The sequence below is a fragment of the Coregonus lavaretus genome (assembly GCF_964263955.1).
Source record: "Coregonus lavaretus genome assembly, chromosome: 12".
Classification (NCBI taxonomy): domain Eukaryota; kingdom Metazoa; phylum Chordata; class Actinopteri; order Salmoniformes; family Salmonidae; genus Coregonus; species Coregonus lavaretus.
Window position 1 is genome coordinate 18,654,734 of NC_139999.1, and position 13,075 is coordinate 18,667,808.

Below are 13,075 nucleotides of genomic sequence, written 5' to 3' on the forward strand. Positions count from 1 at the left end.
TTGCCGTTCCTTACATTCAAGAAAAATGATTTATAATGGAATGAAAGCCACAACACTACTAAATTGCTTTTACCCATTGAATACATTCCTAATCCAAGGGCCAGTCTGAGAAAGCAGCGGGTATGCAAGAAAAGCATGTTTGGAACAATGAAGGCCAACCATAGAGACACAATGCACTCTGAAAACCCTTTTTCCATTGTGAAATACCATGATTAAATAGACCAAGCATGAAACTGTAATTGCATCACTGCAATGAAAAGCAATCAACATAGGCAAAAGTTTTTTCCAGATTTTTATTTAGTTTAAAATAAACAAACACACCAGACAATAGTGTAGATTTAGACAGGTTGCTTATCGGAGTATAGAAAAAGCAAGTAATTCCATACACATTCAAATATAATTAAAAGTGGCCAACAACAATATATTCCCTTTAAGGCTGTTAGAGGTTTGCATTCCAGTAAAAGCAGAACCATTACTGAAAATCAGAACAGCAAAAATATATTTTTCTAAATGATTCAAATTAGAGGATCTCATATCAAATCACAGACAATTAATTAATAAATGAAATTGTATTTGTGTCAAACCGCCAGTTGGCAACACATCCTTTAAGGGATTAATTGACACAAACAAACACTACAATGTGCATTAGAAACAGATAATCAGACAGACAGATATTGCATTGTTTTTCGAGTTCATGTCTCAAACATTTTCATCTTCATAGTGTTTTACTGTATAAAAGCCTGTGTTAGGAGAGTACACTGTGCAGGTATCTTCATTGACATGGAGGAAAGGCACAATTGTTTCAACAGTGAGAAGCATCTGGGAAGCATCAATGGCAATACATAGCAAAACAGAGTTCCAGATGTGGAAACAGATCCCTAAACATATACAGGTAATGAATGTACTTTTCTTTGAAAAGCTTGTCAATACAAATGAAAGAAAGACTATGGGGGCTAGAGCAGTGATACACAATAACCATATACAGATTTCAATCTCTGGGAAAATCATGGGGAATGTTACAGTCCCATCACCATACTCCTTTTCAGATTAGATGACTCAGGAAAAAGTAGCGGATTAAGGATACATTTTAACTGTATGTTAAGAGGCCTTGGAAAATAGCTATATTAATCTTATTACTATCATATCATCACAAATGACCATATGACTGTCTCAGAAATAGACGACTACACACAACCCAGTACATGTTTTTGCAACACAAACACACATGTTGCATGCAGTGTTCCAGAGATTGACATACGTTAAAGCTATACTTCCATTTATTATATAACAAATATATAACACACCTGTATAATGACTTAAATATATGACCGTTCTGTGAAAGGTGGCCTGCTTTGGCTGACTAGCTGCAGTAGCCTTTACTTCTCTCCTTCTCTTGTTATGTTACTGACCGGCTGTACAGCCATTCAACGGACAAAAGCTTTAATAAATGCATAGACAACAGGAAAAGGTGCAACAAACATGTTTTGAAAGTAAATGTAAGATACAGTAAATCTAGATTTTTTTGTTTTTACTGGTCATCAAATGTTTTTTTATATCACAAACACAATGTGCCATATATTTAATAAATAATACTTTTTGTTAGACAAACCTTCTGAGATGTGTAAAAACAGGCATACACTGGCACACTTTAAGCTAACAAATCCTGATTCAAGTCAGTTAAAAAATATCTAAATTCAATAGAGCACCCATTATGTAGTTCATGCCAAGACACAAGAACCTCACTGCTTTCTTCCCACAAAAGTTGCAAAGTGCATGCTCTACAAGGAGCAATAATATACTTGACTAAACCACCACTATTTCCTCTTTCATTTCTCTGCAGGGAACTCTTGGTTGAGTTGAGGCTTGCAAAAATCAATGTCCATTGTCCATATCCAAATCCTAATTCTACTATGTTCCATTTGAAAATAATTGCATTACTATTGACAGTGTACTGAAAAGTTTGTTTTATTTTTCTACGTTTAGGAACCAATATTAACTTGGTAAGAGAGGAAAGGATTGTCATTTATTTTATACTGATGCATGATTCAGATCAAAGTCCTGTTTAGTTAAACAATTGGCTTTGTTTTAAAGCAGAGTCCAGTGCCATATGCAGTGTTCTAACTCTGGGGCTTTTATTTTCCTGGGCTCCTCCTCCTTCCCCAGCCCTTTCATTCCCCAAATCTCTTGTCTCTATCGACCAGCTTGACCCCAATATGACCCTTTTACAAGTCCTCCTCCATGCTGAAGCTGCTCCTACGACTGCTGGTCTTTGAGGCACCTGGTGACACAAAAAACAGTAGGTCCACCCTCTCAGGGGACAGTGTGCACCCCTCGTCCATGAGGATGTCCCCCAACCCCACGTCTGGGAACAGCCCAGCATTGGAGGGGTCATCCAGCTCTGCGAAGCTCAGACTGCCCAGATCTAGGGGGCTGTCTATGGTCACACCCACAGGGGAGTCAGAGGACGGTGGAGAGAGGAAGGAGGTAGGGACAGGCTGTGCCATGGCTGCTGAACCCAGGCTGAGAAAGGTTTGGGAGCAGGCCTTTCCAGCACTGGGCCCTAGTGTATGACGTCCCTGCTGAAGGTGCTGCTGCTGGAGGAGGGAGAGGTCTGAACTCAGACCAGAGAGTCCATGAAGCTGAGCCTGCACCTCCAACTCCTTCACAAAAGAACAATAAGGGAAAATTAGTCACAATCACTAAATACATTGTATGATAGCATTTCTTGCTTTTTTCTCCTTGTATTCAACTAACTATGTCCAAAAACGGACCTGGATGCGCAGCATCAAGCTGTGGTTAGCATGTTCCAGCTTCTTCTGACGCATCTCTACCTCCTTGGCTCTCTGCTGCTCCTTCTGCAGCTTCCTGATGTAGTCCACTGAGGCCTTTAGAATGGTGCCCTTATTCCAGCGCATCTCCCTACAGCCATGAGACGAAGAGAGAAGGTTGTTAGAGAGGAATATCAAATCTGATACAAATTGAATATTGCTTTTCATGGCCAAAATTGAAAATCTGATTGAGATTTCCTATAATTAATTTGTGTCAATACCACAACTGATTCATTCATCCAAAGTAAATGTCCTGAATAAGAAATAAAGAATGACAAACTCACGAGTCACTTGACTTGGGTATTATGGACCCCAGCTCCGTTATGCGGTCATTGATGTTAAACCTCCGCTTCCTCTCAACTGTCAAGAGAAACCATGCAGACAAAGAGAAATGAAACTCACCGCCACTCCAAGAGGAACAAGAGCTGGCTAGCATCATAGTGGGTTAAGAACAATACAGAAGTGAGTAAAAAGCTTTGACTCACTGAGGTTATGGTTGTCTTTCTTCTGTCTCTCTTTCACCAGCGCTTTGGTATCTGCATCTTAAACATAACATACACTTTATAGGTGCTGCCATGCATTTTTTAGTCATTTAGCAGACGCTCTTATCCAGAGCAACTTCCAGTTAGTGAGTGCATACATTGTCATACTGGCCCCCCGTGGGAAACGAACCCTCAACCCTGGCGTTGCAAGCACCATTCTCTACCAACTGAGCTACAGGGGAATTATCTTACCATTTACACAAGTTACAATTGAACCTTTCCATCTCAATAAAATGGAAAGTTATGTAGGACATTGCATAAGAAGTTTATAATCCAAACAAACATGCTCATCTCCAGAGCTATATAAAATAAGGATAATAGACCTAGTACAGGGCCTAGTATAGGAACAAGACCATACCAGAGTATTCCCTTTTAATATTGGTTAGATCCGCAGGGCAGGAGTTGCTGACAGTGAGGGTAGGTGCTGCCATTCCAGGACTATGGTGAACTTCCAGAAGGTTCCCGGGGAGCTGTAAGAAACAGGGAAACCACTGCATTAACATCAAAGCAAACAATGTTGAATACTGACAACCTGGATGAGCTTCTTGGGAAAACTTATGAAACATTCAAATTCAAATTAATTCATATTTTGTATTTTCTTACATTTTCTTGTCCTTCATGTACCAGAATACTAATTTAAGTGTCACAACTGTCAAAACAAAAGGATAATGGTAATTCAACATCCTATTTTTCCAATAAATCAAATAACATCTTTATGTTGTCTGTAGCTTGTGAGGTGTGGAAACACTTTGTTGCTTTTATGCATTTTGTTTTGTTGCTTTTTGTGCTGTTGCTCTGTCTGCATGCTACGTGTTGCTAGACCTATGTTGCTCTGTCTGCATGCTACGTGTTGCTTGACCTATGTTGCTCTGTCTGCATGCTACGTGTTGCTTGTCCTATGTTGCTCTGTCTGCATGCTACGTGTTGCTTGACCCATGTTGCTCTGTCTGCATGCTACGTGTTGCTTGTCCTATGTTGCGCTGTCTGCATGGTACGTGTTGCTTGTCCTATGTTGCTCTGTCTGCATGGTACGTGTTGCTTGTCCTATGTTGCTCTGTCTGCATGCTACGTGTTGCTTGTCCTATGTTGCTCTGTCTGCATGGTATGTGTTGCTTGTCCTATGTTGCTCTGTCTGCATGCTACGTGTTGCTTGTCCTATGTTGCTCTGCATGTGCTCACTGCTCATTGTTTGTCTGTATTGTTATTGTAATAGTTTTTAATAACCTTCCCAGGGACTGCGGTTGAAAATTAGCTGGCTGGCTAAAACCGGCACTTTTACTGAAATGTTGATTAATGTGTACGGTCTCTGTAAAAATTTTTTTTTTTTAAGAACATGTTCTTGTAAGAGCTATCCTGGTAGAAGTAGAACATGTATAAGCTAGGCTACATTGTATTACTGTACTATATTTCACATTCAAGGATACTAAATTAACATATTACAGGTTGGTTGGCTTATAAAGAAGTCATCGCAATTTAGTATAGGCCTAATAACCTTGCAGAACCTTCAAATAAAAGTTATCCAAAAGCATTAGCGCATTTGAAACAAACAAATCTGATGGGTCTTGAGGTAGGCTATAAATTCTCATAAATGTGAGAGAAATGGCTAAATGTCCATTCCCCTTAACAATGCAATTTTGCTACCTGACAACATGATTGATTTACCTCAATGTTCTCTCTTTTTTTTTTCATGCTCCTGAAGCAAAATCAAAATCCTCATCTTCTGATGCGGGCGCAATATCTTAAATCCCTTTCCCTATAACAACTTGACTGTTAAAATAGTTGAAGTATTTTCAGTAGTTGAAGTATTTTCAGAACCCTCTCTACATTGTCCACTATTCCAACTTCACATGCTGCCATGCCCTGCATGCTTTGTCCTCCTCTCTCCTCGTTGCTACTCCACCCAGACAACACTGGCCTGACGAGTCTTAGTTAAGTGCCAGAAGTGTATGTTTACTCCTACAGCACCACTGAATTCCAGTTTGAGAATATCAACCAACACAACAGATACAGAAAGATAATTCCAAGAACGACAGGCTAGTTGTTAATTGAATTTCACTGAATGAGTGTCACTAATTTGACAGACCCATACATTTCATTTAACCTTGTCCATACTAGTGTTTTTGGATTAGCCCAAGTGCAATGGACAAAAACACTGATAAATACACATTTCCACATACCGTACTAGGCAGCTGTAGACCCAATTCAATTAATGTCATGAACTCATCACTGAAACTTGATTCAAGGCTGATGATGTCGTCAATTACGCCATCTATCTGGAAAGATACACACACACACCCAATCAATACATAGAATAACTTATCAGCTTTATATTAATAGAACACCTATTAAAATATATATTTTTAATGAGAAACATTAAAGACAGCTTGAATTTAAGTGTATTAAATTACTTATTTGAAACGTATAGGGGAGGAACACTGACACAAAGCATGTCATTATCTTGCCCTAATGAAGCATGATTTCAAAAGCAAAGGCATGTGTGTAAGAGAGGTGCAGATATCATTAAGCTGCCAGTGTAGTATTTAACAGAAGACTGTGACACCAAGCCAACAAGGGCAAGATAACAAGAGGAGCCATGCATCCTCGTTGTGAGACCTCAAGCATGTCACAACAGAACAAACAAAAAAGTAATTAAGAAATAAGTGACCAGCAGTCTAGACATTTAGCCTAAACTTTCATCAAAAATATGTCTGGAAAGATACAATGAGAAGTTGTTCAATTGTTAGCTTAATCCATGGACTTCCCTTAGCTTTATTCCACTTAGACTAAACAAAATGCCTGTAAATTGTGGGAGTTCAGATTTGTAACTTTATTTTTGTTGCATGCAGCAAAGGACTAAGTCCACACAAACTGCAGCATGATACCATCCTACTTAAGACAACAAGTGTGCATAAGTACAGTGAAATGCCTTTCTTGCCAGCTCCAAACCCAACAATGCAGTAATTAATATCAATGTAGCACTAAAAATAACAAGGTAGAACAAAAACACACGAGAAATAAAAATAAGAACACGACAAAGTTATATACTGCTTCTTACAAGCCAATGTGAGTGATGTATTGCAGTGTAATGGTCTTCAGTCATACATTTACATTTTAGACATTTAGCAGCCGCTCTTATCCAGAGCGACTTACAGTTAGTGAGTGCATACATTTTGTGTACATTTTCGTACTGTTCCCCCTGGGGATTTGACACAAAACCCTGGCGCTGCAAGCGCCATGCTCTACCAACTGAGCCACATGGGACATACCTCATTTTTGTTGGATCCCAGGTTGAGTAAAGCCATGGAGCTGTTGGGAGCACTGTGGGCTGTGGGAGCCATCTCAGGGGCAGAGCTAGACAGGGCCAGGGGAGACACACCCAGGGTCTGAGTTGCCACCTTATTGCAGAGGGTGGTGGAGAGATACTGCTTCACCTGCTGCCTCTGAGACTGCTGGATGTGAAACTTGGTGGGGTTCTCCAGATGGGTCTGCACCTATCAGATTGAAAGATATAACATGTCAGTCAAACAGTGAACAGAGAATGCAACTTGTAACATGCCAACTTCGTATGGAGGTTATACGCAGCAATTTAACGGTGTAGCATGCCGTGCTAGTGTAGTTCCTCTGGAGAGAAGCCTTTAGAAGTGGAGCCTCACCTTCAAAACCTCCACGGGCACCTGTGCAGGCGGAGGGCGAGCAGCTATTGGGGGCAGAGTGACAGCGATAGCAGGGGTGGAGTCAGTTGCCCTGAGCTGAGCCACAGAGGCCTGCTCCTGGGCCTCCCGTCTCTCTTGCTCCTGGGCTTGTTCCCGCATCAGCTGCTGCCGAAGCAGCACTCGTGACGACATGGCTCAGAGTTGGGTTGCAGACTGGATTCAAAAAGGAGAGGGAAGAGAGGTGAGAATATATATGTACGATATGCTCTGGCTTTTATATGGCCTGGCCCTGCAAGTCAGAATAATGAACAAAATTACATTTCCAACACCCCGATGAACCAGCAGAGTAAATGGAAATGGGATTTTGTTCAACATACTGAATTGCTGGGCTCCTTTCCAAGATAGCCTAGTCTATGGCAATATAGCAGACGCAAAATAGGTAGCAACTTGGCAGCTGTGTGTCTGAGGAGAATCTCTGACTATAGTTTATTAGGTACACCCATCTAGTACTGGGTCGGACTCCCCCTTTGCCTCCAGAACAGCCTGAATTCTTTGGGGCATGGAAACTTTGCTCAATTGTTATCAAGGGACCTAACGTGTGCCAGGAAAACATAACCCACACCATTACACCACCAGCCTGAACCGTTGACCCCAGGCAGAATGGGGCCATGGGTCCATGGACCCATGCTGCTTATGCCAAATCCTGACTCTGCCATCAGCATGACGCAACAGGAACCGGGATTGTCGGACCAGGCAATGTTTTTCTAGTGTTGGTGATTGCGAGCCCACTGGAGCCGCTTCTTCTTGTTTTTAGCTGATAGTGGAACCCGGTGTGGTCGTCTGCTGCAATAGCCCATCCGTGACAAGGACCGACGAGTTGTGCGTTCAGAGATGCCGTTCTGCACCGCTATTTGCCTGTTTGTGGCCCCACTGGTTAGCTTGCACGATTCTTGCCATTCTCCTTCGACCTCTCATCAACGAGCTGTTTCGCCCACAGGACTGCCGCTGACTGGATGCTTTTTGTTTGTAGCACCATTCTCGGTAAACCCTAGACACTGTCGTGCGTGAAAAGCCCAGGACCCAGCCATTTCTGAGATACTGGAACTGGCGTGCCTGGCACGGACGATCATACCACACTCAAAAGTCGCTTAGGTCACTCGTTTTGCCCATTCTAACGTTCAATCAAACAGTAATCGAATGCCTCGATGCCTGCTTTATATAGCAAGCCACGGCCACTTGACTCACTGTCTGTAGGAGCAAACTATTTTCATGAACAGGGTGGTGTGCCTACTTAACTGGCCAGTGAGTGTACAGTGCTTTCGGAAAGTATTCAGACCCCTTCCCTTTTACCACATTTTGTTACGTTACAGTCTTATTCTAAAATTGATTAAATTATTTATTTTTCTCATCAATGTACACACAATATCCCATAATGACAAAGCGAAAACAGGTTTTTATAATTTTTTTCTAAATGTATTAAAAATAAAAAACTGAAATACCTTATTTACATAAGTATTCAGACCCTTTGCTATGACACTCGAAATTGAGCTCAGGTGCATCCTGTTTCCATTGATCATCCTTGAGATGTTTCTACAACTTGATTGGAGTCCACTTGTGGTAAATTCAATTGATTGGACATGTTTTAGAAAGGAACACACCTGTCTATATAAGCTCCCACAGTTGACAGCGCATGTCAGAGCAAAAACCAAGCCGTGAGGTCGAAGGAATTGTCCATAGAGCTCCGAGACAGGATTGTGTCGAGCCACAGATCTGGGGAAGGGTACCAAAACATTTCTGCAGCATTGAAGGTCCCAAAGACCACAGTGGCCTCCATCATTCTTAAATAGAAGAAGTTTGGAACCACCAAGACTCTTCCTAGAGCTGGCCGCCCGGCCAAACTGAGCAATCGGGGGAGAAGGGCCTTGGTCAGGGAGGTGACCAAGAACCCGATGGTCACTCTGACAGAGCTCCAGAGTTCCTCTGTGGAGATGGGAGAACCTTCCAGAAGGACAACCATCTCTACAGCACTCCACCAATCAAGCCTTTATGGTAGAGTGGCCAGACGGAAGCCACTCCTCAGTAAAAGGCACATGACAGCCCGCTTGGAGTTTGCCAAAAGGCACCTAAAGGACTCTCAGACCATGAGAAACAAAATGATCTGGTCTGATGAAAACAAGATTGAACTCTTTGGCCTGAATGCCAAGCGTCACGTCTGGAGGAAACCTGGCACAATCCCTACGGTGAAGCATGGTGGTGTGGCATCATGCTGTGGGGACGTTTTTCAGCGGCAGGGACTGGGAAACTAGTCAGGATCAAGGGAAAGATGAACGGAGCAAAGTACAGAAAGATCCTTGATGAAAAACTGCTCTAGAGCACACAAGACCTCAGACTGGGCGAAGGTTCACCTTCCAACAGTACAACGACCCTAAGCACACAGACAAGACAACACAGGAGTGGTTTCGGGACAAGTCTCAATGTCCTTGAGTGGCCCAGCCAGAGCCCGGACTTGAACCCGATCGAACATCTCTGGAGAGACTTGAAAATAGCTGTGCAGCGACGCTCCCCATCCAACCTGACAGAGCTTGAGAGGATCTGCAGAGAAGAATGGGAGAAACTCCACAAATACAGGTGAGCCAAGCTTGTAGCGTAATACCCAAGAAGACTTGAGGCTGTAACCGCTGCCAAAAGTGCTTCAACAAAGTACTGAGTAAAGGGTCTGAATACTTATGTAAATGTATTTTATTTTAAATAATACATATGCTAACATTTCTAAAAACCTGTTTTTGCTTTGGCATTATGGGGTATTGTGTGTAGATTGATGAGGTGGAAAAAACAATTTAATCCATAACAAAATGTGGAAAAAGTCAAGGGGTCTGAATACACTGTAGCTCAGTTGGTAGAGCATGGCGCTTGCAACGCCAGGGTTGTGGGTTCGTTTCCCACGGGGGGCCAGTATGAAAATGTATGCACTCACTAACTGTAAGTCGCTCTGGATAGGAGCGTCTGCTAAATGACTAAAAATGTAAAATGTATATGTCTGAGGAGAATCTGACTGTATATGGCCATACACTCATCACAGTAAGAAGTAAACAATTCTGCCTCTCCAGCTGGTGCTGAGGGGTATACTACAGGATCAATAAGTTAGCCAGCTAACTTGTCCAAATATTCTTCTTTTTTTCTTGAAATGGGCATGGTCTATCTAACTGACTCAAGAACCCAAAACCCATATATGCTATTTGTATTTCTGATCATCCCAAACGCAATAGTTGTTTGTTTATCAAAGTTAGCTGGCTAACTAACTCATTGAACCTGCTTTGTAGTATACTTTACATTTACATTTTAGCAGACGCTCTTATCCAGAGCGACTTACATGAGCAATTAGGGTTAAGTGCCTTGCTCAAGGGCACATCGACAGATTTTTCACCTAGTCGGCTCGGGGATTAGAACCAGCGACCTTTCGGTTACTGCCACAACGCTCTTAACCACTAAGCTACCTGCCGCCCCTCTGTAGGGTCTCATATGGTTAGTGTTGGCTAACTAGCGCTTTCTGACCAATGAGGTAGATAACTTATGGGCACATTACCTCTGTCCATAGCAGACCCCTTTTGGCTCCAGATACTTGCCTCTAGAGGCAAACGGTCAGAACTAGCCATGATAATAACTTAAACAGCATGCTTGATTCTAGCCCAATAATATACTAAAAGGAGCCTACTCCTTTAGTCCAAGGACTTAAACGTGAATCGATTCTCAATTGCGGTACGGTTGTAGAAACAAAGCCCTCTACTTACATATCAAAATATACACTTACTTTACACTTTTTCCGGTTTTGACACAGTTACAGTCGACAATATTTTCCAGTTACAACATGCTTGTGGCATCCTTCTTCCGTTGCACACATGTGTTCAGAGATGAAGATAGCTAATTAAGACAGGTAGTCGCCGACTTTTCCGTAAACAAGCGATGTAACATGGAAATATGGCCGTGTGGGAACCCTAACCCTAAAAAAGTGTGTAGCAATTTAACCTTATGTTTTTTGAAAAATATTTTTAACTGATATGAAAGTTAGGTTCATATTTTTCCAAAACTGTTTCCCGTACGAGGCGTATTTGCGTTTAGACAGAGCTTCGGGGCACAGTCGGAGCGCTCAGCCGGCAGACATAGGATATACCGTTACCTTCAATGAATGAACTAGTTTGATTCCAGTTCAAGAATTTAACAATCCGTATTGAAAATCACTTGCAGTGACTGATTAACGTTAGAACCTCTATATTTCACTGTTTTTTAAAACTCATTTCCTACTGACATGATAGCTGGCCAGCTAGGCAATAACAACGTTAGCTAGCTAAGGTTACAAAATAATGAAGACTGTCGTTATGTAAAGATCTTCTTGTGCCCAGGCGTTGCTGACGCCTGCCAGATATTACATCGCATGGATTTTTAATTTTTTTTATTTTACCTTTATTTTACCTTTATTTAACTAGGCAAGTCAGTTAAGAACAAATTCTTATTTACAATGACGGCCTACACCGGCCAACCCGGACGACGCTGGGCCAATTGTGCGCCGCCCTATGGGACTCCCAATCACGGCCGGTTGTGATACAGCCTGGAATCGAACCAGGGGGTCTGTAGTGACGCCTCAAGCACTGAGATGCTAGTTAGGTATTTTACGTATCAGATAACCACATCATATGTAATAGCAATCTGTCATTCGATGACACTGACACAAGACAAAAACAATACCTTTAGTTCCAATATTTCAGAGAATATCAGCCACCTGTGTCAGCAGAACAGGCTAAAGTAGCTATCGTTGCTATCTAACTTACAGACCAGCTAGCTAACCATATCGAAACAGGAAGTTTTGTCAAAACTTGACGGGAGTTGATAAAAATAACTGACTGGATAATTCGTGATTTTGGTCATCTCTGCATTTCTCGTGCAATATCCATTTCTGGCGAGCTAGCTCTTACTAATAATGTGCTGATAGCGGAATGTAAAATAACTTCAGAAAACCTAGCTACGGAGATGGCTCGTCTATGATGCTTCTGCACGGACCCGTATGCCAACAACACCTAATTTCGAACTTCCTGTTTAAAGTCTTCAAAATAAAAGTCACCCTCGTTTGGTATTTGAGTAAAACATTACAGTATAATTATATTATTATTATTGTCATTTTCCAGGAAGAGCAATTTATTGGTGAATTTTTTTAATGAACCCGACCCAATATCAAATAACATTTTATTCGTCACATGCTTCTTAAACAACATGTATTTGTATTTGTATTTATTACGGATCCCCATTAGCGGCTGCCAAGGCAGCAGCTACTCTTCCTGGGGTCCAATCACAATTTACATACAATAGAACAATACATAACACAACACATTATTACACACTACTCTACCATAACATATTTACAATATAAAATCAATAATACAGCAAAATAACAATGTTAAAATGTGTGTGTGTAGAGTGCGTGTGTTAGCATGTGTTTGCGAATGATGTGTGTGTCCTGTGTGTGTGTCTCTTCACAGTCTGCGCTGGTCCATAAAGTGTAGTTTTATCTGTTTTTTAAATCTGATTTTACTGCTTGACTGAATTACATGATGTGGAATAGAGTTCCATGTAGTCATGGCTCTATGTAGTACTGTGCATTTCCCGTAGTCTGTTCTGGACTTCGGGACTGTGAAGACACCTCTGGTGGCATGTCTCGTGGGATATGCATGGGTGTCCGAGCTGTGTGCCAGCATTCCAAACAGACAGCTCGGTACATTCATGTTGTGTAGACTAACAGTGAAACGCTTACTTATAACCAAAACTACACTGTTTTGAAGAGATTGGCATGTTCAGCAAAAAGTAATTAGGTGTGCTAGTAGGTGAAAAGGCTTTCCAAAATGTATATCAGAAATGTTTGGGTGAGACATTTTGAAACACTATTTGAAAGCAATTAATTGTATTAGTACAGCAAATTAAAATGTCTAAGTTTACTTAAACTATTACACTAGACAGTGGTTGCTCCAGTAAATTAAACCAATAGGCTCCTAAACCGTTTGTGCTT

The 13,075-nt window shown here is 41.5% G+C and overlaps 1 protein-coding gene across 3 annotated transcripts; it reads right to left on the bottom strand.

Moving 5' to 3' along the window:
- Nucleotides 1-290: 290 nt before the first annotated feature.
- On the bottom strand, nucleotides 291-12,061 carry tfe3b (transcription factor binding to IGHM enhancer 3b). Of its 3 annotated transcripts, none has more exons than XM_084172929.1 (9): nucleotides 11,764-12,061; nucleotides 7,024-7,236; nucleotides 6,637-6,861; nucleotides 5,548-5,643; nucleotides 3,729-3,840; nucleotides 3,314-3,370; nucleotides 3,113-3,188; nucleotides 2,772-2,919; nucleotides 291-2,660 (listed from the first exon to the last, which is right to left on the bottom strand). In XM_084172929.1, exons 2-9 carry the CDS (start codon nucleotides 7,213-7,215, stop codon nucleotides 2,223-2,225), a joined length of 1,344 nt encoding a protein of 447 aa, XP_084029055.1. In that variant the 5' UTR covers nucleotides 7,216-7,236; nucleotides 11,764-12,061; the 3' UTR covers nucleotides 291-2,222. The 3 variants fall into 3 exon arrangements, with proteins under 3 accessions (XP_084029055.1, XP_084029056.1, XP_084029054.1); XM_084172930.1 differs by having other exon boundaries at nucleotides 3,314-3,364; nucleotides 10,832-12,039; XM_084172928.1 differs by having other exon boundaries at nucleotides 10,832-12,039.
- Between the last annotated feature and the right edge of the window lie 1,014 nt (nucleotides 12,062-13,075).

Coding starts and splice junctions, on each gene's coding strand:
- tfe3b (XM_084172929.1), bottom strand. CDS start 7,215: ATGTCGTCACGAGTGCTGCTTCGGCAGCAGCTGATGCGGGAACAAGCC. Junction 6,862..7,023: donor TGCCCGTGGAGGTTTTGAAG/GTGAGGCTCCAC, acceptor TCAATCTGATAG/GTGCAGACCCATCTGGAGAA. Junction 2,920..3,112: donor ATACCCAAGTCAAGTGACTC/GTGAGTTTGTCA, acceptor TCATGGCTGTAG/GGAGATGCGCTGGAATAAGG.